The sequence below is a fragment of the Sinohyriopsis cumingii genome, chromosome 4, assembly GCF_028554795.1.
Source record: "Sinohyriopsis cumingii isolate HCF-2022 chromosome 4, ASM2855479v2, whole genome shotgun sequence".
Lineage (NCBI taxonomy): Eukaryota > Metazoa > Mollusca > Bivalvia > Unionida > Unionidae > Sinohyriopsis > Sinohyriopsis cumingii.
Window position 1 is genome coordinate 137,961,726 of NC_142964.1, and position 17,738 is coordinate 137,979,463.

Below are 17,738 nucleotides of genomic sequence, written 5' to 3' on the forward strand. Positions count from 1 at the left end.
CTTGGTACATCAGTTTATTCAAAATTATTGATACAGCAGCACGTTCAAGACATGAAATTCATTTGGAACACTTTATTATTTTGTACTTGTGATGGGACGTTTAGGATTATTTGGAATTTAATTCACAATACTCAAAGTTCATTTTAAATTTTCACTTTATATTCTAAGGAAAGAAATTATTTGTTGAATGTTACTAAACATTTTGAAGAGAGCATTGTTTAGGGCAAAATAAAGATAGAGATCGGAGGGGGACATTGTTTGGGAGAAATAATGGACGAATAGAGGAGAACATTGATTGGACGAAATAAAGAAGGAATGGGAGAATAATGTTTGAGCCAAACAACTGGTGGAATAGGGAAGGGTAAATAAAGAAGGAAAATATATATCTCTTCAAACTTTATTCCTGTTCAGAAAGACCGCTACTCAAATGGACACTTTAAGATTGTTTATTTATTTTCATTTAAAGAAAAATATGATCATTTATGCATTTAAACACCTAACGTTGCAATTCAAACAACGAAATATTTATAGTTTCATCATCATTCCAGTTCAACCATATTTGTTTTAATGTTGTTGCTACAGGAACACCTTTTCTGCCGTGAACTTGTAGGACTCAGGACAGACTGGAAACGGACAGCAATTGGGGTCACTGTCATCTATGATGCACTCAGCAGGTATCTTCCACTCAGGACAGCTGAACAATAATAAAAATAATAGCAATAATAATAATAATAATAATAATAATAATAATAATAATAATAAATAATAATAATAATAATTTTAATAATAATAATAATAATGATAATAATAATAAAAATAACAATATTAAACATAAACATCAAGAGCAACAATAACAATAGGCAAACAACAACGTTGATGATGTCAGTGAGAAATAGAAGGGTATTATGATATTAATAGTTGACGTGGTAATATATATTGTTATGTATATTTGATTTAATTTAATTGTTTGTTTGTAAGTTTTATTTTTTTTTATTCGATTACTTGCTATTGTAATGTAACTTTATTTACTGGAAGAAAGTTCAGTTCTGACTGATTTTTCGAAGTAAACAACTAATAATAGAAACCTTGTATCTAATGCTGACCTAGTTCCTGGCCTTGATTCAGAAACCAGGGAGAGTTGTAGCAAACAGCTTTTTAAATTTTATTTTTATTTTTCTCAGTGTAAGATTCATAAAGTGGCATCGAGGCCATACTTGGAGTACGTGACAAATAACATGTACCAGTTAGGTTCCTCCAGAGGATTGACCCACATCCGGGCAACTATTGTGCGTTGTAGCTAGATTTAAGATTGATGTTTTGAGAAAGAATAGCCATTAGTGCCTTAACACTTGAGAGGTTAAAGTGTTTTATGTTGTGACCAGTTTTGGGCTTATTATTTTGTTTTATTTAATTTATTTGGGTTTTAAGTTTGTTTTCCCTGGAAATACTAGTGCTCTAAATTAATTCTTGGACAAGGACAGTGTTCGAAATTTACACAGAATTCAAACACTGGAATATTATTTTCTGTGATTCAACAAAGAACTGTTGACACACCAGTATGACGCTGACTACAGCATACGTCATCACATTCCATTTCGGATTTCATCTGGATTCGAACTCGGTTCCATTAGGACCTTTTATTACAAAGACTTCTATTTTTTAATTCTTGGATTATTCCTGGATTAATTTTGGATTTGATTCGTAGAACCGTAAGTTCTTTTTCTTATTTTTACCTTTTCTTTCTAGGGAAATAAATTATTTATTAAATTTGACAAACCTTGTTGTCTTCACTCTTTCCTTGTTACGTTTTGAGCCTAAACACGTAACAGTAAGTATAAAATACAAAAATAGTAAGAAGAACGAAAGAAAGAAAAAGAAAGAAAAGAGGAGAGAAAGTATTATTTGTGAAATTCTTTACTAGAAATTATCAGGGGAAAACGTTTTCAGTGAAAGAAAGTTTGAAATGTACTCACTTAACCCCGTTGCGAAGGGTTCCATTGATCATTTTGTGAGACTGACAGAATCCGCATGTTGCTGGGCAGTTGGCCCTGAGAAATGCCTCGTATTGTTTGTCCTGGCAGGTGTGCTTATAACCATCGCAGTCGCTTCTGACATCTTCGCAGATCTTTGTCGCTAAAATGGAAATGAAAATGAAGTCTTAAATTAGAGCAGCTTCAGTGTGTACCTGTATAGCGTTTTCTAACATAACTTTCACATTCATTTTTTCCACATCCCCCATTCCCATGAAAAGAGAAAATCAATGGATCAATGCCCAAAATTAACTGCATATGTTCGATGTATTTTGTTTTGACTACATACAGAAAGATTGCTATTTATTTAACATATTACTAAAAGTTTGAGTACAGTAATTTTAGCACCTGACCTTTTGCCCGAATTGATTAATATTACATAAATAGTAACATACATGTAATAAAAATAACAAGAATGAAATGCACGTAGTTTGTGCATCATATGCAAAGAAAATAAAAATGCAACATTTGGTCCAGCGTTTGAAACATTAGGCACATGGTGGCTGGTATTGAATCGGGCTTAGAGCTTGACCTAAAGGTGAAGTTCTGGTCAGAGTCTTTTTAAACAATAGTGTTCCTAGACCCGCCTGCATTACAGCGACAAAAACAAGAACAACAAATCTTGTTTCTGTAGTCTTTAATAATACTTGTGAATAAAGTAGCGACTTTAACACGATAGATAGATAGATAGATAGATAGATAGATAGATAGATAGATAGATAGATAGATAGATAGAGTTTATGAATGAATATAGAGTTTAAATTATATATCAAACTTTGCATCAAGACAACACGAAAGATTTATACCAAGTATGGTATACTAAGTGAACAGAACTTAATGGATGACAGGACTACATTGGAGATAAGCTGGATAATGACAGGATTAAACTGGAGTTCAGTTTCGATAACAATATTACACTGGAGTTCATTTGGGTGACAGGATTACATTAGAGTTCAGTTGGGTGAAAGTATTACATTGGAATTTACTTGGATGATGACAGTATTACATTGGAGTTCACTTGGATAATGACAGGCCTACATTGTAATTCAGCTGGATGATGACCGGATTAGGTTGGAGTTCAGCTGGTGATATGATTACATTGAAGTTCAGTTGGGTGCAAGGTTTTCGTTAAAATTCTGTTGGATTATGACAGGATTACATTGAAATTTAGTTGGATGATGACAGTATTACATTTGGGTTCAGTTGGATGATGACATGATTGCATTGGAGTTCAGTTGGATGATGACAGGATTACATTGGAATTCAGTTGGATGATGATAGGATTGCATTGGAGTTCAGGTGGATTATGACAGGACTACATTGGAATTCAGTTGGATGATGACAGGATTACATTGGGGTTCAGTTGGATGATGACATGATTGCATTGGAGTTCAGTTGGATGATGACAGGATTACATTGGAATTCAGTTGGATGATGATAGGATTGCATTGGAGTTCAGGTGGATTATGACAGGACTACATTGGAATTCAGTTGGATGATGACAGGATTACATTGGGGTTCAGTTGGATGATGACAGGACTACATTGGAATTCAGTTGGATGATGACATGATTGCATTGGAGTTCAGTTGGATGATGACAGGACTACATTGGAATTCAGTTGGATCATGACATGATTGCATTGGAGTTCACTTGGATGATGACAGGACTACACTGGAATTCAGTTGGATGATGACAGGATTGCATTGGAGTTCAGTTGGATTATGACAGGACTACATTGGAATTCAGTTGGATGATGACAGGATTACATTGGGGTGCAGTTAGATGATGACAGTATTACATTGTAATTCAGTTGGATGATGACAGGATTGCATTGGAGTTCAGTTGGATTATGACAGGACTACATTGGAGTTCAGTTGGATGATGACAGGATTACGTTGGAGTTCAGTTGGGTGACATGATTACATTGGAGTTCAGTTGGGTGAAAGGATTCCATTACAATTCAGCTGGATGATGACAGGATTACACTGGAATTCAGTTGGGTGGCAGGATTGCATTGTAGTTCAGTTGGACGACAAGATTATATTGGAGGTCATTTGGGTAACACTATTACATTGGAGTTCAGCTGAGTGACAAGATGACATTGGAATTCAGTTGGATGATGAGAGTATTACATTGGGGTTCAGTTGGATGATGACAGTATTACAATGAGGTTCAGCTGGATGATGCCATGATTACATTGGAAGTCATTTGGGTGATGACAGTATTACATTAGAATTCAGTTGGATGATGACAGGATTACATTGCAGTTCATTTGGATGATGAGAGTATTACAATGGAATTCAGTTTGATGACGACATGAATACATTGGAGTTCAGTTGGGTGATGGCAGTGTTACATTGAGGTTCAGTTCGATGATAGCAGTATTACATTGGGGTTCGGTTGGATGATAACAGTATTACATTGAGGTTCATTTGGATTATGACAGTATTACATTGGGGTTCAGTTGAATGAAGACAGGATTACATTGGAATTCAGGTGTATGATGACAGTATTACATTATGGTTCAGTTGGATGATGACAGTATTACATTGGAGGTCAGTTGGATGATGACAGTATTACACTGGAGTTCAGTTGGATGAAAGGATTACATTGGAATTCAGTTGGATGATGACAGGATTACATTGGAGTTCTGTTGGAGGATGACAGTTTTGCATTGGATTTCAGTTGGATGATGACAGAATTATTTTGGAATTCAGTTGGAAGATGACAAGTTTACATTGGAGTTATGTTGGAAAATGACAGGATTACATTGGAGTTCAGTTGGATGATGACATGATTACATTGGAATTCAGCTGGATGACAAGATTGCATTGGAGTTCATTTGGGTGACATGGTCACATTAGCGTTCGGTTGGATGAATACAGGATTACATTGGGGTTCAGTTAGATAACAGGACTAAATTGGTTTCATTTGGATGACATGATTATGTTGTAGTTCAGTTGTATGCCAGGATTACATTTGAGTTGTTTTGAATGACAGGTTAACATTTGGGTTCACTTGGATACCATGATTACTTTGGGTTTCTGTTTGAGATTTTTACCTGTTGTTGTTGCTATCGTGGAAGGTAATGTGGTTTCGGCATCACTGTCTGAAATGAAATTGATAAGGAAAAGCTAAGTTCTATCACACACTTTCAGGACTCCTTGAAAGAACAATTATCGCTTGATTTTCGGATTATGCGATATGAGTGCATAATATATATGTGTGGAAATTCGCTTATACTGACTCAATCAGAAATTGGAATATGCGACATTACTTCGGAATGGAGGTAGGAAAGCAAGATCTGGACTGCGTGCCCTACGTGGGAGAACAAGTGATGACCGTAACTTATACATTTCTATGAACTATCCCTTAACATTGGACGACATAAACCGTTTCATGGAAACTCCTCTTTTATATGCCTATATAGATTTACGTGACTTCTGTGATCAGCTAGATGATGATACTCTGACTAGTTGGTATTTTAATTGATAGTTAAGAACAATTTGAACTCGAGTCATGGATAGCCTACCTACCATGTATTTCATTAAGATAAAGGATAATACATTATCGATTGATTCGAACACTTACACAGAATATAATGCAAGAAATGATTGTATTAAGATGCAAAGCGAGTTTGTTGTTAACCATTTTTGTTGCGTAGGTTTATATTCAGAAGTTGAAAAATATAGCAAATTAACGATTTTAGTACTATATACGAATAAAACTGTCTGATGGATATTTCATGAGTCAACAAGAAACATTATCTCCGTTGATAGAAACTCAAACTAAGTGACTGTAAATAATTCTTTACAAGATACATATACTTCATATTGTATTGATATTGTAATTTATTTATAATTTTGGTCACTCATGATTTATAAATAATTCATAGTGCTTCATTAAGTACTCAATTGCCTATTTTCGTGCCTTTTTGCATTGCATTTCTTTAAATTATTTTAAAGTCTTCAGAGAATGGAGGACCTTGGCATGCAACAATGTATCGATGATGGCAGGCAAAACTGGCCTAGAAACTGACCAGTAGAGAGGGAGGATAAAAAACAATATTATGGTCAGTAGCAATGGACAATAAAGCATACTAATTACTTAGATCGAATTCCGATAACTTTGAATGTTTTAATTATCTCTTGTTGGTTTTGTCGTTTCGCTTAAACTATTCCCAACTCGTTTTTATGTACTTCCCTGTGACCGATTGATTGAAATAGCGATTTATTCTTCAGTACTTGTAACTGCACATTAGCGCGTTGGTTTTTTTTTTTTTAAATTTTGAGTATTTATCTTCCTGGAGGATTATTGCATCGGATTTATGCCATTTTAAAACTAAATAAATAAACAAAGAGCGTTGAGTTTACTGAGCTACAAGACAGCTGTAACTTACGACATATTCCACAGAATTTTTGACAGTTCTCCTGGACCCAGCCAATGTACGATGTGCTGACACAAACATCTTTACCGTACGATGCACAGTTGTGGTTCTTGTCCACGCAAAGAGCTGGTTTCGTTGGTTTACCTGAAAATGACTAGCAATGCTTTTGAACACGTACTTGTAAAAGGTATAAGGCATATGAGTTACAGACACTTTGATACTGCATACCTCGCGTCAGTAATGTATTACCTAAGAAGGCGAGAATAGGAATCAAAATAGTATATAATTATATTCTTTAGGTGATCTTATCTGTGATTATTGATCGAAAAAGTGTGATTTTTAAATCGAACATTAAACTGTCCTTCTAAAATTACCATATCAGAAAAAAAAGGATTATTAAGTTGACCCACCTTGACAGAAACCGCAATACAGTTCGCAGTGTGCGTGGGCCCAGGGGGAATAATCAGTGCACACATCTTTCCCGTACTTGACACAGTCTGGAGCGGTGTCCACGCACGTTGCATTCTCCTGTGGACCTTCTGTTGTCACGTCTGTGGTGAGTGTGCTGTTAGATATGGTTTCTGAAATATATATATATATATATAATATTTTCATGATGTGCTGTGGGTTATATAAATTTGTGTTTTCATGATGTGCTGTGGGTTATATAAAGTTGTATTTTGTAGCTGAGCTTTTCTAAAATCAAGTACCTGACCAAAACCACTGATTTGTTTTTATTTTGTAAACAACTAACACATAGTTAATATTATCTCTCTTTATTAGGTTCATTATTAATAGAGGTAAACATATTTAACTTAATCTGAGTCAAGGACACTGTATTTACAATGCTCTTTATTATAATTTTAGTAACAGGCCTTTTAATTATACCTCAGATTTACACTGTAAATGTTAGGAACCTTCTCGAAAGAAAATTTCCATTAGGTAATAGTTTCGTTTTTAGAAAATGCTAATTGCGACCTAGGTCAGAAAGAGGAGTATAGAATCCTGTTACTGGAAAATTATTTATTCGTGCTGTAAGATTTGAGTAGAATCAGTTGTATTATTGTGTCCATTGTTTTATTTGGGCAGCAATTTATTTATTTAAATTATTTAATTCAATTTATTCTTCTCTGGAAATGTAGAAAACTTAAAAATAATATTATTAGAATTAGAGACTTGGATTTAAAGAGAAATTTCAAACAAGGATATATTCCTTGATTGTATCATTCATTGTGATTCAACAAAATACTATCACTACGACATAGACCACATCAATACTTCCAGGGTTGGAATTGTATTAGAATACGGCAAATGTTTGTTTAGAACTTTAATCAATCGGACTTACGTTCAAAATTCTATGAATATTTGGGATTAATTTCGCAATACCGTAAGTTCTTCTACATATTTCACTTTGTATTCAGGGGAAATAAATTATTTGTTGAATTTTAACAAGCTTGTTGTTTGTCACTCCTTTCTATAACTTATTTTTAGCCATATAGTCTTAATAGGGGTATAATGTTGAATATCCACAAAACAGTGTTCAGAAGTTTGTGATAGAATTGCGCGTGTTATGTAGATATGCAGATGTGCGATGCTCCCGGAATATCAATAAAACAGCCCTCCTCCTCAAAATAGGGGCTAGCTGTGCGCGCGTGCGCGCGCGCGCACACACACACACACACACACTATTATTACTACAAAGGTTATTATCATTATTATCATTATTATTATTATTGTTCGCTTCAGATGTTTAGATATAGTTATATTTGTTGTCATTATTATTATTATTATTATTATTATTATAATTATTGTTTTTGTTGTTGTTTTCGTTATTGTTGTTGTTGGTTGTAGTGGTGATGGTGGCGGCCGTGGTAGTGGTGTTGGTGGTGTTCTTTCTACAAAGAAGAGTTTGAAGGTATAATTTCAGGAAAACTGATAATTGTAAAAAGTTAGTATAAGAGGATGCTGTTGTTGTTACTGCAGTCGGCATTAAAGCTGCTACCATTAAATGGATGATAATGTATGTTTAATATTACTAATCTGCGATGTATTTGACAATACTATGATGAATACTTTCAAACTCTGAACATTTACATTTTTAGAATAAAATACCTTTGCAAGGCGTTTTGTCCAGAGATTCCTTGATGTTCTTCAAATAATTCGGATCATCGATATGGAAAAAGAAGCGGTCCTCTGGGGAGCTTGCTATGTGCCACAGTTCGTTGTCATCAGTTTGGTTTCCGACCCCTATAATTCCACAAAGGATATATAAGTAAAATAAAACGAGCTTTAAACCTCAATGATAAAGTCTTCATTTCTTGATGGGCATTGATAGCATAATGGTAAAATAAAATTGTGCCACAGTGATGTCGACGTTAATATTCCTTCACCTCACCGTTGGGTCGTCGGCGCATTTGCCAGGGTGGGATCGGACCCGTTTCCACGCACCCACTCCACAAATGATCGAGAAACATAACGGTTAATAGAGTTTCATAGACTAAGATTTCTTTACAGTTAGACGGTTGAAAGTTTTCCTGAAAAGTTTCAAATGCAAACACTTCCGGTGGCTTAGTAGCCCCACACCTGGGTTCAAATCCTATATTCTTTACGCACTCCCTCCCCCACCCTCACCCCCGAAAAATTATAATGTAACTGAATCAGCACTTGCTGTTTACAAACTAACACATTAACGTTTAATGATCAATGTCATTGATTATCAGAATTAATATTCAATCACAGCGTTTGTCAATGTTATCTTTTGTTAATTAGAAATGCTTAAATCCGTACAAACCAAAATAACTCATATGACGATCTCACTGCCGGTATGTTACAATTTGGTGAGCGTAATATTTCATAGCTGAAAAAGTCATCACCATCAAGTTCTACTCGTAAGGCGACCCTTAAAGCTTAACGGTCTGGATATTGTCGTATTTTTCCTAACAGAAACATGGCTAAAAATAATCTGACAATGAGGCAAAGTACATGGATCTAACACCCCCTGGTTACTCCATTAAGTTGTTCGACAGCGGTTAGAGCGGTTGCCTCAGATGTGGGAGGTCGCGGGTTCGAACCCAGGCCGAGTCATATCAAATACTTATACAAATGGTACTAACAGCTGCCTCGCTTGGCGCTCAGCATTAAGAGGTTAGTGTTAGGACTGGTCGGCCTGGTGTCAGGATAATGTGACTGGGTATGACATCATACTACATGTCTGCGGTATGATGACCTTTGTGCTAGGCATCACTATAAACTGCCACACTACAGATATCGTAGCGAAATGGCTTAAAAATTGTTAAAGATACGTTCAACATCCAAATACCAACTCCCACACAAACCGTCAAGCTGCTCTCATGCCGCACCCATGGAGGCAGAATCGCTGGCATCGCAAAGAAGTACACTACAGCTTCCATTTCGAGAACACGTATCGTTCGAACTGGTCCAATCCTCGCTCACAATCGAACAAAGTTAATCCATTTTTTCAGCGACTACATCCCTCGTCCTAGTCGAAAAAACTAATCTGCCTGAATCTCTCTTTCTAGAGCAGTTTCATAAACTCCTGGGGCATGAAATTTCGCTAGGTGGCAACCTGATTATTCTTAGAGATTTAAACTTTCACTTTGACTGCTCTAGAAACGTATACACATCAAAACTCCTAACCCTCCTTCCCTGTTTTCTATGACGAGAAACCTCCGAATAATTAAGAGAACCCAACTAATATACTACATCCAAGCAAATCTAACATGTTTTGTTTTGTAGTTTCATTGTTCTTGTTTTGTAATATTGTTGTCTTATAAGTTTTTTTTATAAGTTATTTAAATTAATAAATAGCTGAACTAAGTCTATGTTATTATTATTATTATTATTATTATTATTATTATTATTATTTATTATCTTCATTGAAAGTTGCTTGCTGTATGCAATTTAATATCATCCAGGGCAAAGAACGAGTGTCCAAAGCCTAGAAACTACCAAATCAGTAGAATACTGGTCCTATAAAAATGTTTTTTCTTTTTTTTTTTGTACAGCAATTATCTTTCAAAAGATATGAACATCAAAAGTTGTTATAAGTTACATTTTGTCCTTACCAACAGTATATATGAGGAACCCATCATTTCTTGCCCTACGGGCGATTAATCTATCCAAGGCGGGGTATTTTGAGCGACCATCAGTTATGAGAATAATAATCTTTGGTACTCCTTCCCTCGCACCCTGGAAGCCCTGGCTAAATATAGTCTCCAATGCTGCGGATAACATAGTTCCCTCACCAGAACGAGAGATAGAGTCGATGGCCTGGAACAAATTGGAAGATTATCTCAGAAACAAAATATGGAAATACAAAAACAGAGAATACTGAAATCCTTTATAGACTTAATATAGAGAACATAAAGAGGGGAAAGTAAACAATATGAAATGTTTAAGTATTGAACGCCAAGAACATACAATGAACAATGAAAATATGTATGAAATAAAACATTATAACCTTAAATTAACAATGAAATATGTATGAAATAAATCACTGTAACCTTACCTTTGAAACAGAGATACCAGTCTGCGACTTGTACCCGATAGTCTATGGACAATATTGTTAACAAGCCACTTTTGATATATTTTAATTATGGCTAAGGATGATCTAATTGGTATTCGGATTGTTTGTTTTTTTGTTTGTTTGTTCACTGAATGATCTAATGTCCAGTTGCTTTGGTCTGTCCCCTTTTATGCAAAACAACGTAGAAATATAAGAACCATGTGTTGTTCTTGTCATCTTTGACTCTGAGGATTTAAAGACCAGATGTTTCAATAATGTGTGCATACATCAACCCAACGAAAATCTTTAACTCTCTATGTCAGAGCATGTTTCCTAGAAAACTATTGATTCTATCATATCGGTCTGGACAGCAAGGCGAACTAAAATTGCTTACTAAATTTAATTTTCGCAACTGCAGGTATATCGAAATTACAGTAGACTCTTGTTTGTCCGATTTATTTGGTTTATCAGAATCATATACATACCCCACCCAGCCAATCGGAATACGCTCGGGCCATTCCGCTAATGATCTGAAAACACATCTGATTATACTACAGTGGCCGCAATTGCATATACATGTACAGAGGATCTCAAAAGGTAATGATTTATGCATGTTGACAAACCAACTCATACTACCCTACACTGTGGCCGTTAGACTCGACATGCTCTTTTCTTGATCCTTTCTTGTCTTCCTTTTTCGAATTCATGCCTTATTTTCAAACAACACGCGCATTACCTTAAATAAATCAGCCGCAGTGTTATGTTGACCAAATTGAAATTCAAAATTAGTAGTTTGGCTGAAGGTGGCCACGGCGACACGAGTATGATTCGGGAAGATATCCAGGGAGTTGATAACTGTCTTCACAAATGACTTTATCTTTTCAAATTGTGTCGGACTGATACTCCCAGATGAGTCAAGAAGGAAAATTATATCCCCCACACCTCTGAAGCAATCTGAAATGATTTAAAGTATAAATCTGATTTAATTGATGTGAATTTGATCAACTAACTACTTGATTATGAGACAAATACAAAGCCATTCTAACCTTCAATGATCTTCATTGATGAAAGTAAAGCTTTCTGTTATAAAGAATGAATATAAATAGTTGCTTTATAAAACCTATTTATGAACTTAAATCTTAATTTACGGTTGCACTTTCAAGATAGGTTTGGTTAAACGGTTCTTTGAAATATAAAGATTAAATCAAATTGCTTATTTGTTTTGTAAGAAAATATTTTGAAACTCTATATCAGTGTAGTTGTTTATGCATTTAACCTAACACTGAACATTCATGCTGCTCCATTCTTCGTTTTTTATTCATAAAATACGCATTTTTATCTCTGCTGTATAGTTTATATGCGCATTACATCTGCATATACCAATGTGTATGTTCGCGTGTGTGCGTGTGTGTGCTTTGTAAACAGGGAGGAGACAGACGGAAGGAGTGCTGTGGGTGATCTGCAATATTATCCTTATTTCGATAATACTAAACATTCTCTGTCCATACACCTAGATTTTAAATATTAACATTTTCGCTTCCACCGAACTATGTTAGAATTCTCTGTTCAAGTGCCTAGTTAAGAAATATTTGTGACATATGTTAAATAAAAAAAAATCAATGTCTAATGTGTAAGTCGGGTAACAACCTTTATAAATTTTGCTTATTTATAACCCATATTGTACTCTGTCCATCCATTATATATCTCAGCTTTGAAAATGTATAGAGAATAATCGTTTATTCGTCATATTAACGACAAATCCATTACATACAAGATTTAAAAAATAGAACAAGCAAGCAACAAAAAGAAAATACAAAGAAGAAAAAACAAACACCCAAAACAAACGTACAAATATAACATAAAACGTATTGTCAAAGAAACCTAAGGCAAAATATCTTATTTAAGGATAAATAAAGAATGATGCCGTGTGAGACATACATTTGAATAATATTCTTTCTAAGAGTTAGGGTGTAGAAGCAATGACTGAATTTCAATATCCCGATATTGAACGTGATGGACAGATGATTATTTCAAGTTCATACATTCTAGAGCGTTCTTTCGCTTCGAAGGAAGCCAATTAAATTAGACAAACAATTGAATTCGAGAAAACTAGTAAATATTAGGTTATAATAGGAATAATAATAGTTACAATGTAATAATATAAGCCAGTTTTTCTACCGTCTCACAGTCACCAACACGACGACGACGACGATGATGATGATGACGACGACGACAATAATAATAATAATAATAATAATAATAATAATAATAATAATAATAATAATAATAATTTAAACACTGGATCACCATCTTTACTAATACCAACAAAACCATTGCCATCGTTATCACTACCAACTTCAATTCCGTAATCAACATCGTACTTGTTGTCGCTAACACCATTGTCGTCATCGTTTGCGTCATTATCATTATCAAACTTACCTCCTTCACATGACTCATTGCACGCCTTCTGTTCAAATGCTTCATTAGTAATCCCACATTCTTTTATGCATGCGTTAAACTCCTGCCCTTCTTTGCAGCATAGTCCACGGCTACGTGATGTTATCCCCACCCCACATGACACACTGCAACTACCCCAGGGATTCCAAGCCTCCCACAAACATCTGGTGATCCCCAGGGAACAATCATCAGCTCGAGAAAGGACCAAAACACCGAATAGGATGGCCAGAGCAAGGGAGGTCATTTTCAAATTTATTTGCGGTATTGTGTCTTTCCCAAGTCTCGTACTGTTAAAAAATCTAATTCCACTTGTTATGCAACCGAAGAAACGTAGCGATCTCAGGAACTCTTTGAACAAATATCGGAGTTATGCTGTCCCCCAAATCAAATAATCATTATATATCTTTTAGCTTGAAAATAAAGGGCAACTCGTCTACTCGGTTGAAGCAAGTCCAATCTTCTATTCTTTAAACTGCGTGGATGCAGTCATGTTAAAACCAAAATCTGTATTAAATTAACAGTACCCCTTTTAGGCACAGACAAGTAGTTCTTTAATTTTGTCTGCGTTTTTGCATATAAAAACTATTTTGTCTGAAATCTTTTGAGTACTTTACTCTTTAATGCTAGATTTATTGGTCTTGATTTATGTCATTGCACTAACAGTTCGGAGTGACATTATTACCTTTCTGGTAATTAAGATTTTGCTTTATTTCTCTGTACCTGGAACTTCAAAGAACGACTTGATACGTTTGCACCTAGACGATCCACCTTGTCTTGGATTTTCATGATAAATTTCGGACTTGGCGCAGACTTAATCCATACGACTTTCTAATGGTCAATAAAATTTATATCCAGTGATAGCGATTTCATCAAAGCGTACAATAAACTATTATCAAGTGTTTATTAATGAATTTGTAAATCAACACCTTGATAATCCAACAGGCGCGAAATCTCTGACACAGACAAGTACACAGTGTCCTAAATTTCAGCTCCAGGTGATGTCTACCTTTGTGTGCAATACTCTATTGCACGAGGTTTTCGATATTTTGGATTCTTAATATGCAAGACCCACTCTGTGTGTGTGTGTGTGTGTGTGTGTGTGTGTGTGTGTGTGTGTGTGTGTGCGTGCGTGTGTGTGTGTTGCTGTTTTATTCCTGTTATATTTCAGGACTTAGATGATCGTTTACACAGAAACGTAAAGTGGTAGACTTTCCTTAAGTTTTCTATTGTTACGAATTATGGGTCCTCTCTTTCTCTGATTTAACTAAATGATCCTCCATTTCACTAGGTTCTGTCTTTCGTTTGTTTAACTAAATGGCCATAACTTTAATTCGGTCGTCTCTTTTCCTCATTTAACTGTATGCTCCTCCATTTCATGAGGCTCTTTCTTTCCCAAATTTCACTAAATGATCCTCCATTTCACCAGGTCCTCTCTTTCCACCATTTAACTAGTTATAATCCATTTCATTAGATCCTCTCTTTCCCTGGTTGAACCAAATGATCCTCCATTTCATTCGGTCCTCTCACTCCCTGATTTAATTAAATGATCCTCCATTTCATTAGGTCCCCTCTTTTTCTGATATAACTAAATGATCCCCCATTTCATTGGGTCCTCTCTTTCCCTGAGCTAAATAAATGATCCTCCATTTCATTAGGTCCTTCTTTAACAATATTCAAGATTAACATGTCTTTCTACAGGATAACTTATTACCGGACTCTCAGTTGGTTCGAAACGTATACAGATAAGCTCGGGTGTTCTACTCTGGTGTTTCTTGGCAACACACCTTATTCCTGGGCACTTAATTATCTCGTATGTGCTCATGCGTTGTTATTACCATTTAATTATTATGTTTACTTTTTGGAGTTTAAACGCACATAAACATATCAAAAGGGTTCTCTGTCTGAAACACTATCTTATGTGTACTTTTGTGGAATGTATCATATAAAAAAACATAATTGAAGAAACACATTAGTCCAGTGCTGTCCAACCCGCGGCCCTTGGGATGATTTTAAATGGCCCGGCAGAACTATATAGTCGTTGCTTTTCAGATTTCTACTGCCGCCCTCGGCTTCAATAAATACATTTTTCAGTGGTCCATGGTGTCAAAAAGGTTGGACAGCACTGCCTTAGTCAATCCTGATATAAACACGAGTAAACATAGCAAAATGGATCTATATTATTCTGCAATACGTACGAGTATAACGTGTGTTTGCGTTTAATTTGCCATATTATAATAAAATGGCCTGAACGATCACATTACTAATCAATCCTGTTTAAATCAGTTGCTTTGCAAGGGTCCATTATACCAAGTATTGTAGTACTCAGCGTATTTTGTAGGCAACACTCTCTGGAGGCTACTTGTCTTAATTAACAAAGGCAGCTATTGCTACTTGTCTTAATTAACAAAGGCAGCTATTGCTACTTGTCTTAATTAACAAAGGCAGCTATTGCTACTTGTCTTAATTAACAAAGGCAGCTATTGCTACGGGTTTGCCACGTCTTATTCATCTGATGTCAATACTACAGTAGGATCTATGGAAACAATACGCATTTAGTTAACACAGAGGTTTTAATGGAAGTTTGAACTTTGCGTACCAAACTGTTAGGAAGCTGGTTTTTCTTAATTTATGTATGTCGGAACTGAATATGCATGGCAACGTTTTGAGAATCGTGTTTGAATGAGTTAGAAAATTTCTATGCCTCAATAAAACGTGTCGAAAAATAAATAAATAAAAAGGAAAGAAAAGAAGAAAAAAAAATAATATGTTGCAAATTTTGAAAAATTACTAATAAAATGTTCTAAATAAAGGTGCTGACTAAATAATGTCTAAATCGGAGTTTTGAAAGTAAAGTTATAAGAAAACAGTAACCTGAAGGAACGGAAATATATGACGAAAACACAATTTTGAAAAAGGTAAAAGTGTTCTGCGAAACTATTTACCACAGTAGACCAGTCTATCCAACCAAACGTTTCCTCTTGGGGGCGCTCACCAGTTAATATGTACTTTTGAGAGAGTAACGTATGTAAGGTGAAGTTGTTTGCAATTAAAACATGCACGGCGGAGAGAATATTGGCATACCTCTATGCTACTTTAGTGTAATGTGTGTGACATTTCTTTGGATATTGTACTTTTGGAAATTGTATATGATCTAAACACATTGCTAACTAAAATGACTGCTCCCTTGTGCTAACAAATCAGCCTGAATTAGTCTAAAGTACACTATCCATAGCAGCTAATAAAATAGGAAAAAAAATGAATTTTACCAGACTAGACAATACAATTCTACCCCTATGCAAAATACGAAATTGTAGAGCGCCACCTTATTACATTACGAAACTATATACCGTAGTAGACCAGTCTATCCAACCAAACATTTCTTCTTATGACGCTACGAAACTATATACCAGTAGACCAGTCTATCCAACAAAACATTTCTTCTTATGACGCTACGAAACTATATACCAGTAGACCAGTCTATCCAACGCTACGAAACTAAATACGGCAGTAGACCAGTCTATCAAACCAAATGTTTCTTCTTATGACGATACGAAACTATATACCGCAGTAGACCAGTCCATCCAACTAAACATTTCTTCTTATAATGCTATGAAACTATATACCGCAGTAGACATGTCTATCCACCCAAACATGTCTTTCTTATGACGCTACGAAACTATATAAACTAAAAGAGACTGCCGTAAAGCTGAGAGGCTCTGGCTTTCCACCAGACTCACTATTCATAAGCAGATCTATAAAGTCGCTAAGATGAATGTCACAAATATAGTCCATGCAGCGAGATCAGCCCACTACACTACTAAGATCATGGAAAGTTTCAGCTGCAAAGAGCTCTTCGAGATTACTAACAAGCTAATGTCAAGGAACAAATCAACACCACTTCCAACTATCTTTCTCCAGTCGTCCTTCCGGATATGTTTGCAAATTTCTTCCGTGACAAAGTACAAACCATTAGAGATAAGCTTGACACCACAATTTCAATTGACTCGTCGTCACCATACAGTTGGGATACAGAATTTGAGCGGCAACCATTAGCAGCATTTGAACCTGTCTCTATGGATTTTGTACGTACAATCGTGATGAAGAGTGCAAAAAAGTCATGTGAACTTGATTCAATTCCAACATCTCTGCTGCTTGAGTGCTTAGATCCAGTATTGCCTTCACTAACTAATGTTATTAATACCTCTCTCTCATCCGGGGAATTCCCATCATTTTTCAAAACTGCCATTGTAAAGCCTCTGCTGAAGAAACCACCACTAGACCATAACGATTTAAAGAACTACCGCCCAGTTTCTAATCTCCCATTCATATAAAAAAATC

General features: G+C 35.4%; 1 protein-coding gene across 1 annotated transcript; it reads right to left on the reverse strand.

Moving 5' to 3' along the window:
• Nucleotides 1-383: 383 nt before the first annotated feature.
• On the reverse strand, nucleotides 384-13,925 carry LOC149802167 (uncharacterized). Its single transcript, XM_089956580.1, has 9 exons — nucleotides 13,383-13,925; nucleotides 11,680-11,897; nucleotides 10,504-10,708; nucleotides 8,531-8,665; nucleotides 6,829-6,999; nucleotides 6,431-6,562; nucleotides 5,093-5,140; nucleotides 1,974-2,133; nucleotides 384-694 (listed from the first exon to the last, which is right to left on the reverse strand). The coding sequence occupies exons 1-9, from the start codon at nucleotides 13,642-13,644 to the stop codon at nucleotides 577-579; spliced, it is 1,449 nt and encodes a 482-aa protein (XP_089812706.1). The 5' UTR covers nucleotides 13,645-13,925; the 3' UTR covers nucleotides 384-576.
• Nucleotides 13,926-17,738: the final 3,813 nt, after the last annotated feature.